Genomic DNA, 26,606 nt, shown 5'->3' with positions numbered 1-26,606 from the left:
GGATGCATGAGGTCAAAAAGATCACATGTTTGAAAGTCTGTCTCAAGTCCTTGAGAGCTTGGACCAAAAGGAAGCGCTAGCTGGTTCTTCTGACTTTAGTGTCCCAGTGGCGTAAGTCACAGTGGCAAATGACCAAATGTGCAGTCAGTTGGCTATGAGATCTTCAATTCATGACCAAAAGTCAGGTGAAGGAAGAAAGATATCAACACATCAGAGGACATTATTCACACACCCAAGACTTCACGTATGGTTGCATAAGATTAATTATGCCCTTCCTTTACTGTTCACTATAAGGGATTCCAAACCCTGTTTTCTGAGAGCCTCATTCATCCTGGTTGCTTCTTCTCTGGTACTTCATCCGTGTCTCCTCCATAAAATTTCTGAAGGCTGGTTCTTCATGGCTCTGCTCAGTAACTATGGGGGTGGTGAGGAAGAGGGAAGGGAGAGGGGGAAAAAAAAAAGTCAAAATTCAGTACTATTTCAGCATTTGTCCAGCTTGTATTCCAGAAAAAAAGCCTGAACTGGGCTATGTGCTACATCAGAGCAACACAGAAAGTATATTTCATCTTCATTTCATTATAAGCAAAAAGAAATAAATGGTCCTAAAATGAGTGGAACTTATAAAACTAAGAGAACATGCTAAGTTCTTAGAGTGCTCCAAGTCCAGGAGTTGCAGGAAAAGAGAAGAGGACCAGGGCACAAACTGTAAGAGCAAAAAGAAGATGAAATGTGTATTGATCAGCTTGATTTGCCACTGCATGATTCAAGCACTTTATAACTGCCTATTTTATGCATGTTATATATCTGCTATTAAAAATAATTACCTGAATACAAAGTTTTCATTTGAACTTTTGCAATGATTAGTGGGTAAACTCAAAGAACTAAGCATTGAGACTGGTTTTCTGCTCCAGACTCAGACACCTATATTTAGATGTCTGAATATTTGCTTGTTTTCTAGGTTGTCATAGTCCATACAGTTAATGAAATACAGAGGGCATTCCCAGACCAAACCGGAAGCTTTGAGACCAAATCAGATCCCACACAGCCTTACCATCATGATCAATGTCATCAGTATCACTCTCCCTTTCTTCATCTTCCTCATCAAAGGTTCCTCGTGTTAGGATCAGGTCAGAGGGACCCATTGCAGAAGCATCATCAGAATCTTGAAAGGAACAGAGATGGCTATATCCAAAACCTCATGCTAACAAGGAAGGTTAGCTTACATTCTCACAGTTACTATCTGTGTGCAATGACCTCAGCGATTAATACCTATGCTAAAGGGAGAGAAGCTGCTTCCAGACTTCAAAGATACAGGACAAACTGTGACAGTATCATACTGAACCTCACATAAGGCAGCAGCTCAGTAAATTGCACAGCCTTCTCATGTTCCAACTGAACTGCTTCACCTTTTCTGAAATACTGTATTACTTCTGGCATGCCCACTGCTTTATCTACACACCAGGGTTTCCTCCTCTCCTCCTATCATGTCTCTGCTAATCCTAGGAGAGCCAAGTCCACCCTATCCCACTGAGTTAACCTCCCATTCCTTATTGCTAACATGTAGTAGTTTTCATGCTTTTGTTGTGAAGAGAGAAAAGCTTTATATGATTTCAAGGCAAACTCTTCAGCAAACTCTGCAGTACCACAGCATCTCAAAATTGTGAAGAATGGAATAGACCTCTGGAAATCATCTAGTCCAACTCCCCTGCTCAAGCAGGGTCGCTAAGAGCACGCTGCCCAGGACCCTGTTCAGACAGCTTCTGAGCATCTCCAAGAATGAAGACTTCACATCATCCTGGGCAATCTGGTCTGGTGCGGTCTCCCTCACAGTAAAGAAGTTTTTCCTTAAGTTCACAGAGTCACAGCATTGTTGGTTGGGAGGGACCTCTGGAGAGCTAGTCCACTCCCCCTGCTCAAGCAGGGGCACCCAGACCGCTTTGAACAGGATCACATCCAGGCAGGTTTTGAACATCTCCAGAGAGGGAGACTCCACAGCCTCTCTGGGTAACCTGTTCTGGTGCTCTGTCACTTGCACAGTAAAGTTTTTTTCTTATATTCAGCCAGTACTTTCTGTGTTTCAGTTTGTGGCCATTGCCTCTTGTCCTGTCATTGGGCAACACTGAATATAGTCTGGCCCCTTTCTCTTGACATCCTCCCTTAATATATTTGTATACACTGAGAAGATCCCTTCTCCAGGCTGAACAGGCCCAGCTCTCAGCCTTTCCTCAAAGAGGAGATGCTTCAGTCGCTCCCATCATCTTAGTCCCATGTTAGACTCGCTCCAGCAGCTCCATGTCTCTCTTGTCCTGGGGACTCCTGAACTGAACACAGGACTCCAGATGCAGCCTCACCAGGGCTGAGTAGAGAGGGAGGATCACTTTCCTTGACTTCCTGGCAATGCTGCTCTTAATACAGCCTAGAATACCACTGGCCTTCTTGGCCACAGGGACACATTGCTAGCTCATGGTCATGGTGTCCACCAGGACTTCCAGGTGAAGTTAATCTTCTCCCAGTAAAGTTAATCTTCTTAATAAGGTACCTGCAAGTGTGTTGCTCTGCACACACACTGTTCCCATGTCCTTCCACAAATGTTCCAGCTGCTCTCTCTTTTGTTTACTCTGAGCTTTCTCCTGTGGGTATAAAGTAACATATGGATTCTGATCATATTTTAAACACTGATAAAACACATCTTGCACCTAACAGCCTATCCTTTTGGCAAAAAGCAGGAATCAAACAGGTCTTATATTACACTTCGTTAGACAACTTTTGGATAACCATGGAAAGCAACCTCAAGGATGATGGGACTTCAAAGAACACTTCAGGACTATCCGAAAGCCAAACTCAGTGAAGCTGTACCTGCAAAGAACCATCTCATGGACGGCCAGAAGTCAAGGTGAGCAGAAAAACTAGTTTCTTTGAATAGCATGTGCTGCCTTCAATTTTGTCATTTATTGCAGCATCTGAAAGTTCCTTGATGTGAAAAGAGACAAACTTAAGAAACGCCCCCATGGAATCACGTGCCTGCTAAAGTATGACAGATATACTACACAGACATACCAGAAATAGGTGATGGAGACTTCCAAATCATTCTTCTAGTAAATTACTTGTGTCAAAGACATTTTGTAATGAACTCTTTAAAGAATGTAAGCTTAACTAATTTTCAAAATTGTAATAGGAAAAGACTTCAAGTGTCTGGTGTTTCAGTTATGTTTGGCTCTAACTCTGTTCATTCATCTAATGCTAGAAAACATGCATTCTGCTAGTAAAGAAGGACAAAAGAACAGCTTAGGACAGCAGAGAGAACACGAACAAAAAGTTATGAAACATTACAATTATTCAAAGACTAATAAAAGCGACTGATCTTGATACTCAATTTGGTCTTCTTTATTAACTAAGTCAAAACAGTACACTTAAATGCTGTGGAAAGATAGTGTTACTCTCAGCAAATCACTTCCGACTTGCTTATATATACACACATATATATGTATATATATATAAAGTAAATAATTAAAAAATTATGCTCCACCAAATCAAAGGGTTAAAAGGGATAGAGGAGGAGCTTCAGGACAGAGTTTTTCATACTGAACATGATTAATGAAATGTTAGACCCCTCCACCCAACAATACCCACAGAGGCAGCTGTACGCGTGAAAGTGATCCCAGGATACAATCACGGAATGGTTGAGTTTGGAAGAAACCTCTACAGATTAAATACATACACTGTCTGGACATACAATAGTAGCAATAATTACCAGTGTTTTCCTCAGACGCTCATATTCGGGACGATATTCCCTGTAAAGATAAATACACACAATGTATTCACTCTAATAGATTCTTAATATTAAGTAGTGGCTTTCCTAGAGACTTGCCTTTAAAGTGCCACATGAAAATTTTGACTGCAAGAAGAGGTGCCCAGGTTAATCCCAAACCAAAAAGTTCTTTTAGGCTCTCATACTTGAGAGAGGTTTCAAGAAGTCTTAAGGCACTTTTACCCAAATTTGGCTTTTGAAATTGAAGGATGCAAGATAAGTAAAAATACTTAATTAAAACGGCAAATCCTTCTTGTACAGTCTTGCTGGATAAGAAATTAAACCAGACAGATAGAGGTAACCATTTCGCTACCATAATAAAATAGCAGATATAGCAGTCTCCTCTGATCAGAGACAGATTTTTCTCTAGTAGTACTAGACCTCTAGAAACAATTTATTTGGATCTCATGAAGGAAAATCTTACACAGATTTTCACTGTATTATACCACTCTAGTACTTATGAAATTTTTATTTATTGAATAAGGAGATACAGATACCCCTTTGTTAATTAGGTAATCATGGTGTGGGCAAAGTATCCGATAATAATCCGTAGCATGCTTTGGTGACTTCTCTGTAATACAAATTACTGATTTTGCTTTCCATTGGTTTCATATATGTGCAGTATCCCATGAGGAGGAATCCAGGAAGTAGCAAATTCTCAAAGAATTCTTCAAGTTGCACACCTATTCAGTCTACCAAATTGATCTGTTTGTTTTCTGGAGACAATTCAAAGCTTGATTAGACTACGGAATCAGAGGACAAAACTGACTTCAGATTTGTTTTCTTTGCTTAACTGACACAGATGGCTTTTTTTTTATATATATATGTTACTAGTTAACTCAAACATTCACTACTGAATAGTTTGTTTAAACTGGTTTAACTGGTTATTTTTATGCTGACTCTTTTATCTTAATTTATTAAACACCCTAGATGACTCTGGCTGTGGAAAGTGACCAATTCTTCAAATCAAATGAATAATCATTTAATTACTCATCAAATGATTGAGAATCAGTAATTTAAGCAAATACTCACTGCTTCAGGGACCAAAGTACTACCTTACCTCTCATACTCATCTACAGCTTTAGAAAGCTGTACAAAAAACTCTTCCAGTCCTGTGCCAAGCACTGCAGAAACACCAACCACCTACAAAAAAAAAAAAAAAACAAAACAAACAAACAAAAACAAAAAAAACACACACATGCCAAAACTGAGGCATGTTCATAAGAGCTTTTCCATGATTTTAAGAGAGGTAGTAAAAAAAGGAAGATTATTACCTTGAGTGAACTGTAAAACTCATCCAACACTAAACTCATAGAACGAGTCAGATTACTGACATAAGACGTTTCTTGATTCAGGGCATCCTGAAACGTTTCAAAGTCCTGCATCCATTCTACTGCAAAACTGTGATCAATTATGTCGGTCTGAAAGTAGCAGAGAGCTTTTTCAGAGGCAAAAATGACAAACTCTTTGCTCACTTAATAACTTAAGTCCAATATACAGTTTCCATTTTAAACTTACTTTCAAAATACTTATCTTTAGAAAATGTTCAACCCTGCTCTGAAGGTTTGCACATTTGGTTTTACCAAATCAACTACAGAAGCGCTAAACAAGCAAAAAACCCACTATCCCAGTTTAAAGAAGGTGTCTTTAAGGAAAACAACTGAAAGTCTGGCTACAAAAATGTCTTTGATTTCACCAGAACTGGGCATCCACTAGTTGTATACTCTATAAAACAGTTTTGGTCCCAAAGCTGTTGGGGCCAAAAAAAAAAAATAGTCTGCAAAGAAGATACCACCATTTCTTGTTTGCCTTTTTAATTAATGACAAAAAAAAAATTACTATTCAAACATGAATTACCGACACTGCCCACATAGGGAAACAGCATACAGCAACTTTATATAGTGAGCTATGCTCTGGTCTAAGGAAATGATAATCTAATGCATTATATAATTGCATTATAATCTCATAGAAGACCATGGATGGAAACTGGTAAGAAGGCACCATAATTTGGGGGTCTAAAACTCTCATACATTTAGTTTTTCAGACCCAGTAAGGAGAAAAATAAGTAAGTACTGCCTAGTTTTACTGAAGAGCTTTGTGAGTGCACTGAAAACAGTTTTCAAGAGGCCTAATCCTAACCATTTACAGTTAGCTTGATTCAATTCTGTAAATAAAATTACATCAACTCTACATATTCTATTAATTTTATTCCTCTTCAAATCCAAATTCGTCTTTCCAGGCCAAAAGCATTTCTTTAAGGCTATAGATGCATGCCTTTACAAAAATGGAGGTGTATCCCTAAGCTAATAAGGAACTGATTACTCGAAGACAATGACACACTAAGGGCCACTGATCAGAACCAAATACCTTTTACTGCATTTTGTCTGTAACAATGATTAAGACAATTGTTCCAAGGAAGCAGGTAACTGTAAGAACAATTTCAGTAATTAACCTAACCTTATGTTAGGAGATTTGTGTTTGCTTACAGGATAGGATTAAGGTTTTAGGAAGGGATACTCATCCATGGATACAGCATTTAAAAAACAGCATATACGAAAAACATAGCCATCAATCAAAGGAATGGTGAAGCAGTGGGGGGTTCCTTTGGACAAGGTCCCAATGTTCTACATGTAAAAGAACAAGAGGAGAACAGGACCAGCACACACTGCCATCTAGTCACAGAAGGCTAGCTTCAAAGCATGGAAGAACTACATCTGTGACATGGATATTCACTCTCAAGTGTTTCACCTCTAGGTCCTTCACATCCTCTCTTCAAGAAAATCTGATTAATGGAAGACAGTACTGCAAAACAATATAAACAGAGTAACGCTCTGCTGAGACACAGAAGCCATAGGTTCAACCTACCTTGTTCATGACAACAATAAAAGGTAGCTTTGTTTTGTACAGGATACTGGAAGGAGAAGAGAAGCCTTTAAAAAAAATCTGATTTCTATCTCATTAGAAAAGTACACATAAGGCAGATATATTTGTGACTTTCTAAAGAAAACACTTTTCTTTGAATGAATTAGAATGCAATTTTAATCCAGATTCTGCTTACTAAAGTTGACCAGAATTCCTTCCCCATACCTCCCACAAAATATCAGCACACATCTGTAAGACATAACATTTCCTTCTACAGGCATGGTTGAGTTTGACTAGTACTTTCCATTAATTTCAGAAGAAACTTTTTGCCTTTTTTTCTGCATTTTCATGTTATTTTTAAGGTTTTAACCTATCATTTTTGGATTGATCAGTGAACTACTGAACAAAGCACCAGATTTTCAACCAGATTTCTTGCACCAGATTTCCAACACTCCACTATTCGCATGATTTGTTTTCATTTGTTAGGAGGTGTCCCCACTTGTATATACTTTGTTAGGTGTGAAGGGACAACACAATACTATACACCTGTGCATACCATCTTAAATCTCTTTGGAGACTTTGTGGGTCTGTAGAGTTGGTAAATAAAAAGATTATAAACAGAAATTTAAAATGTTACCCTTCTATTGTTAGAAACCTAAGTTAGTATCATCATTTCTCAAAGACAGCAAAAAAAGAAAACTTTAACAAAGTCAACAACTGAAACAATTAAACATTACAATTAAAATTACAATTAAACATTGTAATTCACAGAGTTAATAATTCAAGTGCCCCATTTTAAATTGAATAATAGAAATCCATCATTCGAGCCAGAAAACAGACAGGATATAGACACTGTAAAAGTCTGGTCACATCCTTCCCTTGAACTAAAACAGTCTTTTCACTCCTTCCTCTCAATCATTCTCCAAGGAATTGACAGAGATAGATTGTCCTCATCTGAAAAGTCCCTCAGATGAAATCCAAACAGATATTCTCCTCCAAAATAGTTATGATAGACACAGCAATCAAAAATGGATTTTCAGTAATTCCTACCTGCAGGCATACAGCATGTTGGACATAAATGTGATAGGGTTAGTGCTGCGAGAGGTATCCATCACATAAACAACAACTGATGGAAAAGAGGAAGCCTGGAAACACACAGCAAGAGATTATTTTAGCTAAAAGTAGAAGCTATTCAACCACCACTTTCTTCACACAGTCTTGCTGTTAAATTCTGTAGAATATCCTTACCAGTGCCTCAGTTATTATAGTTCCTGATGCTGACCAGGTGAATACTTCTATTTGCCCCGGTGTATCAATAATAACATACCTGTTAAGACAACACTCAAAACAAAACAAAACAAAAAAAAAGGAAAAATAGTCAAGTACAAAGCGTGTAACCAGATTACCAGAGACTTGAGAAAGACAGATCCCGTGATCAACTTGTTAAAAATTAGGTAAATTTCTCTCAAACAGCAACAGATATAAGGACAGGCCTGAGAATTTCCTGGGTACACTCTGCAACTATGACACACTCATTAGTCTCTTCAGATACCATTAAAGTCAAAAGCATCAAATTGATGGATATCTAGTATTATAAACTCCTCAGGATAAGAATTACTTGTTCCATATTTGAACAGTGAATGAGGAAAATATAGGTTAAATGCAAGACAAAAAAAAAAGGCAGGATTGGCACTAGCAGCTATTTTATCTTTTCTAATACTATGTACTTTTTGAGTTAAAATTTAAACTGTATTTTTTTATAAAATAACTGGAAACCATGCAAAACCTTTTTTTTTCCCTAGATCTCAACATGTTTTTTCCACAGTGATTCCAGAACAGTAATATTTCATAGAGTATACTCACTTGGATGCATTTTGTCTTTTTTCAATAAACTTCATGACCTGATTGAAAAGAAAATGAAGCAGTGTATCTTGCATTTAGGCTCCAAACAATAATTTTTTAGAATTGTTCTGTACATAGAAAGCATATCAGCATAAACATACAGATACATGTGCAAACCAAAGCTCTTAAGCTTCTCACTGTGTGGAAATGCCCTACTAAGGAAAATGGAAAGCGCTTAGACACTTCATATGCCAGAATAACCTTAATTTGGCCCATACTCTACTACCTGGATAAAGAAGCTGATTAGTAAAAGCAATTGTTCCCTACCATTTTACTAAGGGATTGTACAATTATTTCAATGTCTTGTGTAAGGCTTCCAGCACTGGGGGCAATATGATTCTAGAGAACGTTTTTTCAAGGGATACTGGATAACTGACTGATCCCCAGAAGTGACCTTCTTGACTCCAGAATCAGAGCATTCACCTAAAAGATGACCGTAATCTTATAGTGCAACAGAACAGTTATGTAAAAAGACTAAAGTGTCAATGTACATACAGCTTCCAAGTTTCACACACACCCCCCAAAACAAACAAACAAACAACAAAAAAAAAGATGGAAAACTGCCATCTCCCTTAAACAAGAATTCGGCTACTCTGCAGGAAACACTGTTCAGGAGGGAGAACAGAGACAAAAAAAAATTGATGGCTAAGAAAAAAAAAAAAAAACCTCTCTGAATGTACAAATCAAGAAATAAATTAGTTTCCCACAAACCTGTAGCACAGCATCACATGGAAACAAACACGTACCTGATCAAATCTTGTAGCAAAAAGGTTGAGAGAGGTCACTATCCCACCATTTGGGCCCAGACCGTACCTGAATACTTTTTTAGGAAAGCAGACCTCACAGCACTTCCTTTTCAAATCTGATAATAGTTAGTTATTTACAATGCAGCAAAATAAAATGTTACTGTCACTAAATGTCATAATTAAGTTTCCTAAGTGATGCAATAACATAACAAAAGAAAAAAAAAAAAAAAAAAGGGGGATACACCAGGCCTTTCCTTGATCATCATCCAAGCATTATCATTCAGGAAAACAATAGGAGAGAAATATCAAAGCAATCTTTGTCAAATTTGGATATACTTGCTATGCTTTTATAATTTTTTTGGTAAGGTAATGTCCTGAATACACTGAAACTTGTAAGATTACGTATTTCAAAACATAATCAAGGAATTTCCAGAACAAAATAGTTTTTAGGCAAATTTAAACAGAAAGAACAGGCATGAGCTTTGTAAAGACACTCAGCTAATCAAAGATAAAGCCTAAAGACGAAGACGTAAAATGCTTTGCACGCATATGGATCTCAAAGTTCAACAAAGGAGAGTATATTTTATTAAAATACTTTATTTACTGCACCAGAACCAGCTCTAATTCACCAGCAGTCTTCCTGTGCCATTGCACGCCCTTCTCTTCATTCTATAGTGCAGAAGGGATGGACAATTTATTTTATTACACATTCAGAAGGTTCATAGATTGTAATTAAAAAAAAAAAAAAGGATACTGTTTCATAACTTCTTTGTACTTCACAGTGTCCCGGATATCTGGAGAGAAAAGTGTGAATAACTTAAAGACATAACTTTAAAAATACCTGTCTTTATCAACTCCCTAATAAGAAAATGCTTTTCCTTGTCCAGCACTTTTCCCTTTTCCTCAACAACAAACCCAGCACCAACACATGCATCGCACAGAGAACACACAAACACAGGGCACCTGCTCCACGGGCGCCACTGCCGCCAAGCCACGGCAGCTCCCGCGGCAGCGCCTGGCGCTGCCTCCCCCGCCGCTGCCAGCGCACGGGGCGCTCTGCCACGGGCCCACGCTGAGCCCCTTCCCCAGCGCTTCCTTCGACGTCGGCTCCGCTGCTCCCGTACCGCCAGCGCCGCCGCTACCAGGGGAACCACGCCGGGGCTTGGGCCGCGGAGGCCGGAAGCTCACGCACCTGCCCGCCCGAAGCCCGCCCGAAGCCCGGGCGCCACAGGCCGCCCTGGACGGGCGGAGCCGCTGTGCGCGGCCGCACTCAGCCTTACCGATGTTGGCGGCGAAGGGCAGGTCGCGCACGGCCGGGTCCAGGTTGATCACGTAGGGCGGGCAGCGCTGCGCCTGCAGCTGCGCCGCGAGCCGCTGCGGGAACACGAGGGGCGTCGGGCCGCGCGGGGGCAGCGCGAGGGGCGCCCCAGCACGGCCCAGCCCTCACCTGCACCAGGGCGGTTTTCCCGGAGCCCGCCATACCCAGCACCAGCACGCACACCGGTGCCGCCGCCATCTTGCCTCAGCTTCTCCTTCCGGGGCGCGCGCGGCTTGCCGCGCCGGGGGGCCATGGCGCGCGCGGCCGGGGCCTCGCCGCGCCGCCGGCTGGGGGCGCCGCGCGAGCTGCCCCACATCCTCGCCCGGCGCGGCGCGCCAGGAGCCGGGCGGCGGCAGCGGCGCCCCGCCGCGCTTGGGCCGCCGCGAGGAGGCGCCCGGAAGCGCCGGGCCTTTCCGCCGCGCGCGTTGACGTGGCGGCGGCAGCATGCGGGGCGACAGCGGCCCGGTAAGCACTCGTGGCCCGGTGGGCACTCGCGGGCGCTGGAAGCCACCCAGGTCGTCGCGGCGGAACCTGCGCCTCGCCACGAGGGGCCTCGCGGGCTGAGGAGGGCGCGGGGAGCCAGGCGCCCGTTACCGCCGCTTGGACCGCGTACCCGAGCGGGGCCCCTTTGTGAACGCGGGAGGCGCCGCGCTCGGGACCGGGTTTAGCTGGTGGCCGCGGGCAGAGCTGTGGGGAGCTCTCGGGATCCGCCCGGTGCCCCTGCCCGTCCCCATTCTCCCCCGGCCCCCGTTGCGCTGTTGTCCCGCGCTCAGACACCTCCTTTGCGGACGGGAGCTCGTGCGGAGCGCGAGGAGGCCACTCTCCCGCCGCACCCGAGCAACGGCTTCTCGCGTGGGTTTTGCCCCAGCATGTCTAACAGCTTATGTGACTTCTCAGCGGGAAACACACTGTATAAACCAAACCCACCCCAGGCTTTAAACGTCGACTCCTCCAGGAGTTCCCTTTGTTAGTCCGTATCACCCGCACACTCAACCTGGTGGGTTAAAAAGCTTTTATTGGCCGGCGGCAGACCTTTTACAGTTGGCCAGAGATCCACACTCCTCTGGACAGTGACCAGCGTTTATATAGACAGTCTTAATTTCCTTATCTGCCTATTGTGTCTTGTGGCATTCACAGTTGGTTCCTCTCTCACAGTTCTCTTGTTTTGCAAGCTTGGAATGTTCGTTTCACAATTCTTGCTTATTCTTATCTTAATCATCCTCACCTGGTTTTCAGCAGAAGCAGATGGGGAGGTTAACTCCTAGTCGCTGCTCGGTTAACCCTTTACAAGGTCCCACCTTTCATTGGGTCCTTCATCTTCTTCCCATGGGTCCTTCATCTTCTTCCCAGTTGCAATCGGCTTCTCCAAAACAAGGCAAAGCAGATTACTCAACTTTCCTTCTTTTTGTTGCACGTTATCATCTTATTATCCATCCCTTAAATCCTTCATCCTAGTTCTCAAGTTTTATGCAAAATCTTCCAATTTTTTTAAAATCTTAAGACACGTGCCATGTTTGTCAATAGCCCATTTTCCTCCAGTGAGGAATTAGGCCAGCTGATAAAGGTAGACTATGCACATCTTTTTTTTTTTTTTTTTTTTTTTTTCCTTCTCACAGCATCACGAACCTCCTAATCTTCTCACCACTCTGTGCTTCTTCCAGGCTTCCTAGACACTGATGTTAGCACTACTCTTGGTGTGTAAGTCAGGCCAAAGAAATGCAAATTGACTTTTCTCCCAACCAAGCCAGGAAATGGATGTCTAAGCATTGCTGAAGCAGTTGTTAACTCCTCTCCAGCTGCTTCCCTGGGCTCTCCTGAGCAGAGGTGCCAGTGTGGAGGCCCCAGCAGGGCCTGACCGTCCCTGGCGCAGCTCCAAAAGTCCTGGAGTTGCAGTGCTCCTTTCTGAATCTCTCCTGGTATGTACCAGGGCTGGGAGCCTCTCGCTGTTGTGCTTCTGGGGAGAGTGACCTACTAGCTTGCAGCAAGACTGTACTTGTGCACTCGTGTATGTGTACCTCTATGCCTGCCCACATAGTAGAACTAACTTTACTGTTCTTTATGTTTGCTTTTTTTTCTGCCTTTTCTTTTTCTTGCCTTTTTGTTTTTGTTTTTTTGGCCACAATATAAGGAGGGATTTATTACAACTGCTCACAGTGATAGCCATAACTTTTTAGATTGTTTATGTTCCTGTAGATCAGTTGGAAGGCAGAAGCAGCATATGAAACAGATTGAGATTAATCTTTCTAGTACGCGTTTCCATGTATTTTTAGTAGTGAATTTCACCTGTCTCGAAGCACCTAGTTTCTGATCTTATTAAAAAAGCTAATTTTTTCAGCATCTCCTTCTGACAAGTGTTTTTTATGACTTCCTTATATTCTGTCACATTTTTTATTCACTGTTTTCCTCAGATACTTTATAGCATTTACTTCTAATAATTAAAACACTTTATCACATGGATCCAGTCAAAACATTACATTTCTATATAAATAAGATAGATCACTTAAGCATATTCCTTATTTTCAGTCCCTTAGGTAGTTCTTATATGTGACGATTTTATCTTCCTTTTCAGCTCACGGTTTTTGTATGTCATACTTTTACTGTGCATTTATTTTGTTTTCTAATTGTTATAACGAAAATCTCTTTTCCAAGTTTCACAGTTAAGCATGAGATTGAATCACAACAAATAGGTTCTATATTGATTTAGGATCACCAATGGTATCTGTTACATTGTGTGTCTTAATAAGAACATAAGTAGTAGTAAGAAATAAATGACAAAAATCCTTTATTAAATAAGAAGAAAGATTTTAAGATGTGGATAAAGTAAGCATCCAGGCAACTGATGGAGTATGGCAAGGTAATTGCGATAAAACATGAAAAGAAAATTGAGAAGAGGCTAGAGGCAGCATTCTTGACATGGATAAAGCAAGACAGATTTCATTAAGAAAAAAACAAGTACTATGGAAAAGCTAGTAGGTTAGAATCCTAATATTTTCACCATGTGCTAAAGTCTAGGCAGAAAGCAGGTACCGCTGAGTAAGTTGGAGACATCATGCTTCAGTGCAAGGGGAGATTGAATTTCATATGGGGAGGGGACTGGGGAGGACCTTCTCTCTGTTTTGATTCCTGTTCTAATTCAAATAAAGTTGAAAGAGGTAAACATTTCCTTATGTCAGAAGACAGTGGTTTCCCTTTCAAAGAAATAGTGCACAGATCTTCAAAGTACAGTTTATTGTGTTGAACTGAAAAATGAAACATGCAAGAAGAAAAAAAAAAAAAAAAAAGGAACGATGGGCTGCTGATGTGGATTGTTCTGCTTTGTTAGGATACCAGGCCTGAGCATCACCGACGACACAAGGTCAAGAGATCTCTGGAAAACAAAAAGTACGTGTATGTTTCTTGTCAAGTTTGACCGAGGGCAAGGAAAAAGATGAGAAAGCTGTGTTTGACCTTTTAAGTTGGGGCTGAGTGGCCCAGCTAGAAGGGCCAAGGCAGTATCTTCTTTTTTTTTTTTTTTTTTTTTTTTTTTCCCCTTCTGCTTTTGAGGAGCTTTCTAATGCCAATCACTAAGAGATGTTTGGAAAAATAATGTTTAGGATGTTTTATGTTGCTGGCGTATCTCAGTTCACAAACCTCAGGAAATTCAGTGAACTGTGCAACTAATTTTTAGCAGTGCTTGGGAAGATGGGAGGGATGTCTGTGAAGTCATTGTGGTTTTGTTTGTGTGCATACATGCATACACATATATATGATTTCAAGTTGATGTTTTTCAGATCTAAGCAATTGGAGGAGCTGGAAACTACTGTCCCAGGACTGAACAATAACGATGATGAGACAGTCAGCAATGTTTCTTCTGCCTCATCTAAGAGTCGAGTTAACGAAAGTGCAGAGTCAGGAAGCAAGCAGATAATTTGCAAGCCTTCTTATTGTTTGGAAATGAGAGGAGTGAAAAAGAACATTAACAAAACTCCAGGAATAAAAGGTACTCATCACTCTTGACTCTGTGTAAAACTGTTTTTCTCTAGGTGATTCTTTTATGAAAGATTGTATGATTTTCAAAAGACTTGCTAAAGTTCAGCTGCAAATCCCAAACTTGGTAACAGTTTGCGTATTAGGAAAGAGAAAGAGAAACTTCTTCCACTGCAGAAACTTAGGTAAAATTCTCTGCCTGGTGAGAGCAGGTCTGCATAACCTGCATAGTGTTATGAGTGATTTGGCTATTAAAATTACCGATTTGGTGACTGAACTCAGCTTTATCTATAGGAAAAGTATGTCTAAGGGTTTTACCCGTTTTTTCAGGAAAATCCGTTTACAGCTTTAGGAATAAACAAGGCAACACCAAAAATGTACAAAAGTGGACCTCCAGCAGTATTCCGGATTGCAGTCATCAGGACAATTGTTTTTTGTCACCACTTTCTGATTTACAGTGGTTTGGGTACTGTAGATTGGCTCTTACATTGCTGTAGTAAAGCAGGGACCTTCAAATTTTCCAAACTAGGAGCTGTTTTCCAAACTTTTCATGTGGCTGAGAGCTAAAACATCCATCTTTCCTATTGCTCTTTCTTCATCATCTTGTTCTGTGTTCCCTCCTTGTCCTGAGTATTACTGTTTTCCCAAGCCATGCTATGGTAGATACTGTTTCTTCTATATCAGGAAATTGCAGGCTATGGGTTTTTTCCTCTAAGGAATATGGAATGGCTCAGAGTTACTGACTCAGAAGGTTGTCCTTCTCACTGGTGTCTAGATGATACACAGAAAGCAACTTAAACTATTTTTTTTTCCTTCGGAATTACTGATGTGAAGAGAAACTGAGACAGCAGACAGACACAAAGCTGTTGTCCAGACTAAGTATTTCCATTCTTTCTTGTTAACAGGTGAAGTAGTGTTGAAAGGCAAGAGGAAATCTGAGGAAGATGAAGATCTTAAAGACTCCCCCAAGAAGAAACAAAAGATTTCTGGTAATACAGATAACATGTAATTTCTAGTTACAAGCCTCCGGGTACTTTTGACTCCCTTTCTGCACAAATGTTGTCCTCTGCCATTTCCTGACCTCCATTTCTGATTCTGTGAGTCTTACTGTATGGAACTGTGGCCTATCTTCTGTTTTGCAGTAGCAGGTGATTGTTCTAATTTTAGTCTCTTTTGAAGTACAATCCTATTTTTCAACAGAGGAAAAAGAAAAGGAGTGCATTGGAAATATAGACTAGACATTCATTTCAGTTTCCCCCAAAATATTTGAAAAAATAATCATGCAAATTACTTGTAAGCCTCTGGAGGCTAATGAGGACATGGTGACAGTAATGGGAGTTTGGTAAGAACAAATCACACTCAACTAGTCTTCACATTACACAAACGGTCTAAAAGACAGGTTGAAATACAGAGTGGAAAATGAAAGATGCTGTAGTTAAATATTCAAAAGAAGGAACAGCTTGCTAGGTATCAGTTCTTCTGAAAACGATTAGGGTCTTATGATGGCAAGCTGAATAGAGGCAAACATTGTCATGTTTTTTGAAAAAGACATTTTATTGAGATACAGAAAAGGAACGTAGACCACAAGAAGTGTGAAGTAATTCTGCTCTACTGTAGGGCCTTGCTTGGAGTAGTTTTCAGCACTGGACAGTGCAGTTCAGGAAATATGTAGGCCAACTAAAGAGAATGTAGAGGAGAGCAAGAAGCATAACTCCTGAGAATAGATTGAAAGAGTTACAGTTGTTTAGTCTTAAAAAAAAAAAAAAAAAGGGGGGGGGGCGGGGGGCAGGAATGGGACTGTCCATTTTATTGTCAATTGGCTGTTAGACTGGCTTAGCTGTACAGTGAATGGTGTTGTTTTTTTCAATGTGAAGAGTTCCCATCCTCAGTGTTGTTTATCATGCTGATTACAAACACCTGGATGGGACTAATGCCTACTGTTGGCTGAATAGATTTTTCTCTAAAAATAGGTAATTGGGAGATGCTGTAGCAGGGGCTTGTTTGGGAAACTGTTAATGTGAATTACTGGGAAAGATAGAGAAATAATTAACAGCATCCTAGCTCCTAGTGTATAATAAAGCCAGTCTTCAGTGGCGTCAAGGCAAAATCTGTTTGGCAAGTGTTACTAGTGGTACTTTGATGCCATACCTTGTGCAGCTTCATTAAAGGAAGTGGAATAATATCTTGGAATAAGAGTTAAAATTCTCATAGAATTAAACCCAAGAATTTAGCATTTTAATGTGGTCTTTTGTAATTATTATACCTTAATTTTATGTTCTTTTAATATTTTTCTATGTCTTACACTTCGGGCAAATCTGGGTGGATTTTTATGGGGGGAAAAAATTATCTCTTGGATCCTAAAATTGCCTTTGATCCGGTGTTTTGGGCCTGTCAGATTGGAAATAATCTGCAGATTAGACTTTGCTGGAAAGTGCAAGTTTATGGATGAAACATACATTTTAATAATACCTAGCAGGTGGCAAATTAATTCTGACTATAATCTCTTCTTCATTAAATATAATTATCAGTTTTGAAAGAGACGAGGGAATGTATTTTTTTAAAATTACTAAAAAGAATTCTAAGGAAGTGGCTCCTTGCTGATGGCCCCTTTGAGATGGATTGAATAGGGGTCTCCTAGGCAAGCTCTTCACTTTTGTAAAAGGCTCACAGAATTAACTCTCATGATCTCTATTGTTTGTGTTACAGCAGGAAGAAAACAGCAAGCAGGAGCACAACAAAAGTCCAGAAGAAAAGTTCACTCTGTTCAGAAAGAACCACAAACTTATAGCACGGGTAAGATGGAGCAGTTGTTCAGAATTGTTTATAAAGCAGATAAGAGATAAATGCAGTTCTTAGAGTTGAGTCTGATTGATGGCTGCGTCTCCATGTTTCCATTTTTGTTGCTCACTTTACTGTTAATAGGGAAGAAATGGGTACTGTCCTTTGGACACTCTGTCATTATTGCAGAAAATATTTCTGCCTAACAGGATAGTTCCACCTGGTTTTGTCTTAAAATCACTGCAGTAATGGGGCCAGGGGAGATCACATTTGAATGGAGCAAAAGCCTATTGAAATAGTTTCAGTCTAAAGCTCTTAAAAATATATGCTTCTTTACTCAGCAGAACATGGAATGTGTTTCCAAAAAGAACTATGTAGACGCTGCTGCCAGAACAACTCTTCTGATAACCTGGTAGCCATAGACTCAAACAGTCACTCCTGGAAAATATAATATCAGCCTTGAATCTGCAAGTGGCATGACTTGATATGCATAATTCACAGCAGTCACTACTACCCAAGCATTCTCCCAAGTGCTGTTCAATTCAGCCGTCTCAAGAGGGGCAACCCTTGCTTGTTTATACCTGGCAAGGAGAAAAGCTTTTAGATATCATAATGATAAGAATTCAAGCAGCTGGCTGTAAAGCCACTTCTTCCTGAAAAAGAGTTTTAAGAATTTATAATCCTTGTGGCCAAAACAAAAAGGAGCCAGGAAATGGAAACCATGCCTGACAAGTTACTTCTCCCCATCTCTTGAGTGATTTGGCCTGATGGTACAGTTCTGTTCACCTGCAGTGCCAAAACCTCTATTTAACACTAGTGAAATTTTAAAGATTTGGTTAGTAGAATTGAATTGTGGACTTTGTCTTGAAACTGTCACATCTGTGGCTTTCACAAAAGGCCTCTTTGCCAAAAGAAAAGTTTATCGTGCGTGCTACAGTTGTTGTGTAATGGAAATGAACAAAGGAAGAATCTCTACTGAATGTATGGTAGAGCTCTCCTCAAAAGGGAAGGTAGTAACCGGAGGTTTTAGTCAAATAGTTTCCACAAAAGAGTGATTTGAGGCTTGTCATATGAAATGTAAACCGCAAACCAAATAAAATTGTTGAAATGTTACTGGACAAGAGGTTAGTAGCACATGACCAGTTTTCTTTTAGAATTCATTGGGCATGTTGAAGAAGAAAAATAAGATTTTGTGCTTGCAGTTCCGTTCCAAACTTCCTTTTTTAACAGGTAGTGTGGAAGAGCAGTGGTCTTTGGAAATTCGAGACAAAGGCCGAGCTACTTGTCCAACATGCAGGGCTGTGGTGAGAAAGACTGTAGAAGGACTGAAGAAACATATGGCAAATTGCAGGCAGGTAAGATAAAGAAAGATGATCGCTGTTTTCTTTAATCTTTTCTTTAGCAATAGAAGAGCCTGCCTATTGTTTCACAGTGCAGTTAAAAACAGTTTTATCTTCATCATCTATCTAAACAACAGCCTATTTAAGGGGCTGCAGTTGGAGTTTCTTGCTTCAGGCTTTGGATAATGAACAAAGATGTAGACATTTCCTTCTTCCCCTAAAGTTCTAGCTCCATGGACTCTGTTCTGTTATTAAGAGGCAGTTATTAGGCCCACATAAGATGTTCTGCTCTCTGATTATGTTCACCCAAAGAGTCTGTTGGTGCTTTTGTTGTTTTGCAGTCGTGTATCCCATGTCCTTGTTTGTAGGAAATGTTCACTTGTCATCACTGTGGGAAGCAGCTAAAGTCTTTGGGAGGAATGAAATACCATGTCATGGCAGACCATAACAATCAGGTAAGACAACTTCTGTGCATCCAGAAGTTTTAGAGGCAAGACAGTCCTTATTTTTTTCCTGATGTGCACAGGCACCGAGTATCGTGTGCTTCTTCAAATATTGTGGCTGTTTGAGTCTTGGCTATTATTTTATGTGCAAGAGTAGACACTTGGAAAAGTGGTAACCATTATTCAAGATGGTAGATGTGCTACCTTTAAGAGGGCTTGAATTTCTTTTAAACTAGTAATATATCACACAAAAGGGCATAAAAATATCAGAGAAAAAATATATTAGAATATGAATGACTTCTCATTCTTTGTCAGAAAGTAGAATTTTTCTACACCCAGAGCAGACCAGTTTTTAATTCTTTATGCTTCGCTATTACTACAGAGAAGACTGTGCTCACATTCTAGTTATCAAGAACTAAAACTTTTGGAAAGGTTGTTCAGAGGTTACGGTAACCTAACCACTACTGTTATTTTTGTTATTTAACATAGTACCTAGTGCTGTGGTCCTTCTGGTCCTGAGGAGTAGGTCTGTAGTACAATTTCAATTTTCTTAGTCAGTTCAGGTGTAATATTTAATATAAGATAATATAGGAAATAATATTCAATATCTATTAGAGATAGAAAAGATCTTGTGCTGTAGTTTGGCATACATTAATAATTCTCACTGGCAGTGATCCAGCTTAGCTTCTTGGCTTTAGTTAGGCTAAGTTGAAATGCTAGGACCAGTAAATGTTAAAAACTATGTGACAAAAATGAGTCGACACTTCCCAAAAGCACTTGTGGGGAAAAGTTATGATACAAACATGCACCCAGGAGCTATAGTTTGAGATTATTTCTTTCAAGGCTTTGTAGATAGTTATATGAATGTTAAAGTTGCCAATTGTAGAGTGGCTTTGAGTACTCCCTTTAAAAGCCAGTTCAGTTATTTTGGTACATAGCCAGAGATCATTGTATTGCATATATTTCTGTAGTCCTAAGTTCAGAGATTTAATTAGTTTAAAATCTTTCTTTTTTTGTGTGGTGTGCTAAATAGTGAACTCACTATGAGAAAGACTGCCACGCCTCCTTTGTTTCTGTTTCTTCTCTTTGCCTTACTTTAGCCACTTGTGAAGGAGGGAGGAGAAGTAGATGAGCAGCGTGAGCGAGACCGCCTTCGGAAGGTTTTGAAGCTTATGGGAAAACTGAAGTGTGCAAGGGAGGTAAGCACCTCACGAGTATAGAGTGCTGTAAGACTTCCTGTGGCTATGCTTTTGGATCCAATAAAAGCTGGATTTGTTTCAAAGCTGTAACTATGCTTACAAAACAAAGTAGGCCCTTGGGAATTCAGAGGGCTACTGTGTTACCAGGAAAGCAGCAAGAAGCCAGGAGAATTTCCTCCAAGCAAGTGTGAAGCACTGAGAAAAATAGAAAAATAATTATTGAAGTGACTGATAACCTCTTCACTAAGCAAAGTGGGAGTCTGGTGAACACCAGCTTGACTGGAAGTTTTCACACATGACTCGATGAGTGACATTCTCCTGCTTATATTAGGAAGAACATCGGCCTTTGAGTCTGTCACATCCTCCTTCTGACCCTGAAAGGGAGGGTTATAGGGTGGTTAAAACAGAGTTTTACTTTTTGATTACAATTTTTAATGGCTTATTTAGACAAAATATGTAAAGTCATATCCTTGTTCAATCTACATTTATAAATACATTCAATGGAGGATGTCAAAGAAGAAGTAAGGAATAATCCTTTTACTATGTGACAGTATTATAAACTATTAATTAATATATTAAGGTTGTTAAATTAACAGAAACACTTTAACCACCCTGAAGAATGCAATTCTGAAATAGTCTTCTAAATAAGATATGGAGTGCCAAGTGCTTTCCATTATTTTAAGGTGCAGTGACATACATAGGTGAAGAATACTGTCTAATTGACCAGAAATTAGAAAAATCAGTTTGTGGTAAAATACCCTTCAGTATTTGATACATTAGTGTCTTCACCTATCTATATATCTATCTGTCTGTCTGTCTGTATGTATGTATATAAAACTTGCTAATGTATGCTTGCTTTGTCCTTTCCAAAGCCCAAGCTTAAGTTCATTGCTGGTTTCTGGGCTAGGAAATTTTCTACCAAGTCTACACAGGAAAGCATTGGAGGTTTTGTTGTCCTGCTCTGTGGACGGAGACATGAACCATATCCTAGGGATATCTTAAATTTTATTTAACAATTTCTCTAATACTGCTGAGATCGAGGAGAGTCCAACCAGTCAAGCATTGTAGGAAATAATTTCTTCCAACTTCAGCCAAATCTTTCCCATTTTTTTTTCTACCTGAATAGACAAACTTAAAAGTGTGTTACCTAATTGTCTCTTGTCTGGCAGAAAAATAATAGTGCTTTGGTCAACAAATTGTTGATTCTATACACAGTGGTTTGTTAATCATTTCAAGAGAATTTGCTCAATGGATTTTTCTTCTGCATTGACAGGGTTGCACAGGCAGCTTCACCAGCGTAATGGGATACCTATATCATGTTAAAAAGTGTGGGAAGGCTGCCTCTGAGCTGGAGAAAATGGCTATGAAATGCCATCACTGTGGAAAGGCATACAAATCAAAGGCAGGACTTGTCTACCACCTCCGATCTAAGCATGGGCCAGTAAGTGCAAATTGCCATAGTTACCAGGGTGGTGTGGGAGCTAATTACTCCTTCATATACTTGAGATCATTTCTGACTTGAGACTAAGAGGTACTAAGAGGTAGCAAATATCTGCATTTTCTGCTTCTTTAGAGTACTGCTGGAGTGCTTGTCCCTTTCCTTTTGACAGGAACAGAACAGCTGTGCCTGTTCTGTGATAAGGATGAAGTTTGTAACAGTAAATCACTGTTATAGCGATAAATCTTTCCCTAACCTGACTTCTGCTGCATAGAAAAATGTTACCATGTCTAATTTGGGAGCTTCCTATTACACTTTCCTTTGCTTTTAAAAGACTAAATTCTGTGACAGAATAGGAAATCAAGCAACCATGCTTGATTTCTCTGAGGATTTTACAGAGATAGATGTGGTATCCTTTCAAGGCCAATGGCCACATGAAGCTCTCTGCTAAAACCTTCCTACTGTGTCTGAACAGATTTTGGTAAGATACACTTCTGTCTTGTATCTGTGACAGTAATCGACAGGTGGGGCAGTATTTCTGACAGGAATCTGAATTTGTTCACAGTAGCTCAGGTAGGAACTAGTGAGAAAGACTCACCTTTTTTGGCTTTTCCTTGCAGGTTGCTTTCTTCCATGAAGAGAGAAGAACAGAGAGCTCAAAGGAAAATAAACTGGAGTCAGATAGCACAGGCAGGGTTCAGAGGAGATCCGCAAAGGTGGCAATCTACTATCTCCACGAGTTAGCCGGAGAAGAGCTGGCCAAAGAATGGCCCAAGAGGAAAGTGCTGCGGGACTTGATTCCAGATGATCGCAAGGTGCAATGCCTTAGAATGCTATGTAAAGTTTGAGTCTTCTCTACAGCAGAAGAGTCTTTCGCTGGCATCTACTCAGTTTTACCAGGATGTAATGACCCACAGAAAGCAATATGGAGGAATGTCTTGTGAAGAGCATCAGGTTTTTCTCTATCTGTCATCTTAGCCTAAAATTGTTAATTGCCGTGGTTATCCATGTTAGCAAGATAGGATACAAAGACTTTAAACACCTTGAAGTACTATTGTAGTACTTCGTTTTCGGTGGGCATAAGCAGTAATGGTAGTTAGAAGCCATATATTGCTCAAAAGTCATAGAGATCACTGCCCCAAAGCACTAGTATTTCCTAGTTTTTCAAGTTTCAGAGCATCCAGGAGCATCATATAGGCAGTAAAGGAAACCCAGAGGGAAAGGATGATTTATGTCTTTGAGATGAATATGTTTGGAGGAATTGTAGTCTAAATTATGGGAGGTTTTGGATTCCAGGATTGTAGGGAATTTTCAGAATCGGTCATGTTTGTAGACAGCGAGACAGGAGAATGTTATATATTGAGAGTTTGGGTGTTAGAATAGAAGGAGAAATAGCACTTCTGTTTCACAGCTTGAGAGAGAAGGAAATATGTACTTGACAGTCTGAGTAGCTGTCATTTCTTCTACCTTTTGATTCCATCTCTTTGTCTTAGCTGAAATACACTCGTCCGGGACTGCCTACCTTTAGTCAAGATGTGCTGTGCAAATGGAAAACAGAGATAAAGATGTACAGAAGAGTTCACTGCCCAAACGAGGTAAGCCTTAAGTCTTTCCAAAGCCTCAAAAGGAACAGGTTTCAGGCCTGCATGAGCCAACAACTTTCCACAGCATTCAAACTGCAGTTTATCTCTGTCTGCAGGAGATAAATTGTGCTCCATCTCAGCATAGTTGCTCAGTATAACCAAGACTCTGTTTGGACTGCTGCCTCCCTCTGACGAGGTGTCTGCCTACTTCAGAGCTAGCAATTTGGTGTCCGATTGATAGAGCTTCACATCCAGCCAGGAGTTGGTGTGAGTGAAGATTTGGCTTATCAGTGGAGAGGAAAAAAAAAAAAAAAAGACAGGCCCCTGCTGCAGTAAAGCTAGCAGGTGCAGCAAACCTAATTATAGAAGAAGGGAGAAGGAGAGGAAAATCTGAGGGCCGAAGGACTGTTTTATTTGGCCCAACACTCAAGTCTTATTTTGAAGGCTGAAAATGGCCCCCAAAACAGCTTCATGCATGGCACTCTGTCATCCTGATCTAGGGATGCTCGTATGTAGTTTCTTATAATCCTACAATGTTGTAACAGTCAGATTCACTGAGAAGAACTGGGCCCTTTGGTGGAAACGATTGGTACCTCTCTGCAGGAACGCAGGCATCTGCTTACTTTGCTCTTTGGCTATTAGGCTGGCTTATGCTGCTGGAAACCTAAGGGTCAGCAGTGGCTTTTGTCTGGGATTGGAGCAGAGATAAGAGTGTTTTTTTTGGTTTGTTTGTTCTCTTCCCTCTGGCACTCTGTCACCAACTTTCAGGGTTCTGTTATTTCCAGGTGTGTGATCTCGTATCCCGAGACTCATACTTAAAGACCCGCATGGGGTAGGCCCTTAGAGATGCCCTTTTTTGCAGAATGTAAATGGGACTGTTGATTTCCGATGCTGTACTTCACTCAGTGCCACCAGAGGCACAAGCAAAGCAAGAGAGATTATAGTGTCTTATACTTCCCACTGTGCTTTGTTCTGAATTAATCTGTTTGCTGCCCTTTAGGCAAAATGCAAACTATCATATTACTCAAGCTTTTAATAGTGAATGTGTCTGTGTGGCAGGGATCTCTTTATAATGTCTACACATGTGCCCAGAAACTGAAAATGTATAATTTATTAAAATTTTAACTGCCTTGTAAATGTCGTCTTTGCTACAAGCATTTTGGTTTTGTAGGACTTGGTATCTCATTTCCTCTACCCCTCTTATGCCTTTGGAAAGAGCATCCCAGAGAAATGTTCTTGTACAGGAAGAATTTCCATACCAGAGTTTTTCTGACACACGCATTTCTCTCCTGTTTCAGGGTTGTGAGTCTGTATACGGGAGCGTCTCAGGACTCAAATCTCACCTTGGCACGTGTACCTTGGTTAGTAGCATCTTTGTACTCAACCTGTTTTATACTTACAGACTGGCTGCCCTGTCCTTAGGTATCTCCTTTTTAAGCTGTTCTGCCACCCTCTAATCTGATTCTTTTTCCCCCAATTTGCATGCTTCGCTGTGTACTAGGGGGTCTGCTGTTGCAAACACAGTTCGAGGCAAAGAGGGAACATCTTCATGTCGTACGTTTTATTGTACTTGCAGTCCTACCTGTAGATTCACAGCTACAAAAGTGCTTTTTCCAGGTACAGCCTTAGACCTTGCAACATCTTGCAGGGTAATCCTATCCTTTGTGGGCATAATTTGTTGGTAATGTCAGTGCTTTTGTCCTACAATGTTCAGTCTGGAATGAATAAGACATTCTACTTTCAATGATGGGTTATAGCTGTTAAAGATCAAGTATAATGTATATAGGTGCATCTGCCTTCTGTGCAGTAACAGGTGATTTTTTTTTCTTATTCTGTTTTGTTCTTGTGCCAGGGAGACTTTGTGGCTGGTAAATACAAATGTCTCCTTTGTGAAAAGGAATTTATTTCAGAGAGCGGGGTCAAGTATCACATCAACTCTGTGCATGCTGAGGTAAGGCTGGCATAGTGGAAGTCCCCAAATCCCAAACTGTGAAGATGGGAGGGTATTTTGGGAAGAAAATGTTGGATACTTGCCTTGTTGGATTTTTCCTTGCTAACTGTTGGAAAGAGGCTAGACTGGCCTTTGATCTGCCTAAATACAGCTGTTCTGGTGCATTTGTTTGGGGAACAAGTGCTGTATCATGTAACATGTCTGGTCCCAAGCTGCTGCTCTTCAGCGTTTCCCATGCTATTAGTCAATTACTAAACCAAATCTGATTCCTCTGGGGCAGAGTGACACCTCATATGTGGTTCCCAAGAAAAGAGCTTTCTTAGCTGCTTTTCCAGATCTAATATTTCAATAAACTATTGTCCCATGGGCAGCTCTAATATGAGCCTATATAGACTTGGTATTGATATTTCCACTGCCAGTACCAACCTGTTGCCTTCTAAACCCCTCAGGACTGGTTTGATGTGAATACAACTACCACCAAGAGCTTTGAGAAGCTAATGAAAAACCGCCAAAGACAAGAAGAGCAGAGGAAACGACGGAAGAAACATGCTTTGACTCAGGGCAAAAAGAAGAAAACGGGATCCTTGTCTGCCAAGAAACTCCCCAGTGTTGGAGTTGAAAAAATCAGGAAGAATAAGAGGGGTCGCCCAAAGCAGGTGGTGGACGAGAGCGAGAGTAGTGAAGAGGGAGAGCCCCAAGTTGCGCAGAGAGCGGAGTTTCCCAAAACCAGCCGCAAACAAGGCCGGAAGTAAGTCTCTGGAGGAAAAGGAGAAGTAATCCCCAAAATTTTCAGTTACAAGCCCCACTTCTGCTAGGCTTATGACCCACAGTGCTAACATAAGCAACTGAATGTCTTTGGGACTGCGATTTCTCTCCTAACTTCTGTGACCTTGATTTTTGCAACTGTCGCATCTGCTTGGTTATGAGAGACTGTAAACCAAAGCTGTGATATAGGGACTGCCTCTTCTGGTGTAGTTCCCTGGGGCAGTGGCACTAGCAGTATATGTAGGCAGTGTAGCTCATGCCCTAGCTGTGGTCTCAGTTTGGGTCACATTACTTGCTTGTTTAGTGATTTCCAGTGTAGCAGCTGTCTCTATTTTGTCATCTTCCTCTGATGGGTGAGAGCAGGGTTCTCTGTTGTGACAGTTTTTTCCAAGAGGCTGACTAGCACTGCACTGCATTTAGGTCTCTGAGGAAGAAATCCTCTTTCTTGCACAATATGCTCACAAACTGAGCAGCACTGTGCAGAATGCAAAGGCTTTAGCTTGCCCT

General features: G+C 40.7%; 2 protein-coding genes across 5 annotated transcripts; one reads left to right on the top strand and one right to left on the bottom strand.

Annotated features, from left to right (window-relative positions):
• Positions 1–220: 220 nt before the first annotated feature.
• Positions 221–10,861, bottom strand: GPN1 (GPN-loop GTPase 1). Of its 2 annotated transcripts, XM_088534045.1 has the most exons (14): positions 10,766–10,861; positions 10,599–10,692; positions 10,073–10,112; positions 9,319–9,385; positions 8,534–8,571; positions 7,919–7,997; positions 7,721–7,815; positions 6,674–6,719; positions 5,083–5,229; positions 4,869–4,951; positions 3,752–3,791; positions 2,540–2,630; positions 1,052–1,162; positions 221–414 (listed from the first exon to the last, which is right to left on the bottom strand). In XM_088534045.1, the coding sequence occupies exons 1-14, from the start codon at positions 10,832–10,834 to the stop codon at positions 323–325; spliced, it is 1,092 nt and encodes a 363-aa protein (XP_088390171.1). In that variant the 5' UTR covers positions 10,835–10,861; the 3' UTR covers positions 221–322. The 2 variants fall into 2 exon arrangements, with proteins under 2 accessions (XP_088390171.1, XP_088390172.1); XM_088534046.1 differs by lacking the exon at positions 10,599–10,692 and having other exon boundaries at positions 10,766–10,834.
• Positions 10,862–11,034: 173 nt separating this feature from the next.
• On the top strand, positions 11,035–26,606 carry ZNF512 (zinc finger protein 512). Of its 3 annotated transcripts, XM_088534040.1 has the most exons (14): positions 11,066–11,101; positions 13,959–14,017; positions 14,407–14,615; positions 15,508–15,591; positions 17,309–17,395; positions 18,611–18,735; positions 19,089–19,175; positions 20,264–20,362; positions 21,636–21,803; positions 22,421–22,615; positions 23,294–23,395; positions 24,682–24,744; positions 25,236–25,334; positions 25,784–26,606. In XM_088534040.1, the coding sequence occupies exons 1-14, from the start codon at positions 11,081–11,083 to the stop codon at positions 26,084–26,086; spliced, it is 1,701 nt and encodes a 566-aa protein (XP_088390166.1). In that variant the 5' UTR covers positions 11,066–11,080; the 3' UTR covers positions 26,087–26,606. The 3 variants fall into 3 exon arrangements, with proteins under 3 accessions (XP_088390168.1, XP_088390166.1, XP_088390167.1); XM_088534042.1 differs by lacking the exon at positions 13,959–14,017 and having other exon boundaries at positions 11,035–11,101; XM_088534041.1 differs by lacking the exon at positions 11,066–11,101 and having other exon boundaries at positions 13,939–14,017; positions 14,393–14,615.

The sequence above is a fragment of the Tinamus guttatus genome, unplaced genomic scaffold (assembly GCF_059628265.1).
Source record: "Tinamus guttatus ecotype Peru unplaced genomic scaffold, ASM5962826v1 Tinamus_guttatus_pri_ptg000531l, whole genome shotgun sequence".
In the NCBI taxonomy this organism is placed as follows: Eukaryota; Metazoa; Chordata; class Aves; order Tinamiformes; family Tinamidae; genus Tinamus; species Tinamus guttatus.
The sequence above is the reverse complement of the archived record's forward strand: the minus strand, read 5'-3'. Positions and strand labels throughout refer to the sequence as shown.

Coding starts and splice junctions, on each gene's coding strand:
- ZNF512 (XM_088534040.1), top strand. CDS start 11,081: ATGCGGGGCGACAGCGGCCCG. Junction 14,616..15,507: donor CAAAACTCCAGGAATAAAAG/GTACTCATCACT, acceptor TCTTGTTAACAG/GTGAAGTAGTGTTGAAAGGC. Junction 18,736..19,088: donor ATATGGCAAATTGCAGGCAG/GTAAGATAAAGA, acceptor CCTTGTTTGTAG/GAAATGTTCACTTGTCATCA.
- GPN1 (XM_088534045.1), bottom strand. CDS start 10,834: ATGGCGGCGGCACCGGTGTGCGTGCTGGTGCTGGGTATGGCGGGCTCC. Junction 7,998..8,533: donor AAAAGACAAAATGCATCCAA/GTGAGTATACTC, acceptor TTGTCTTAACAG/GTATGTTATTATTGATACAC. Junction 3,792..4,868: donor GCTGTAGATGAGTATGAGAG/GTAAGGTAGTAC, acceptor TTATCTTTACAG/GGAATATCGTCCCGAATATG.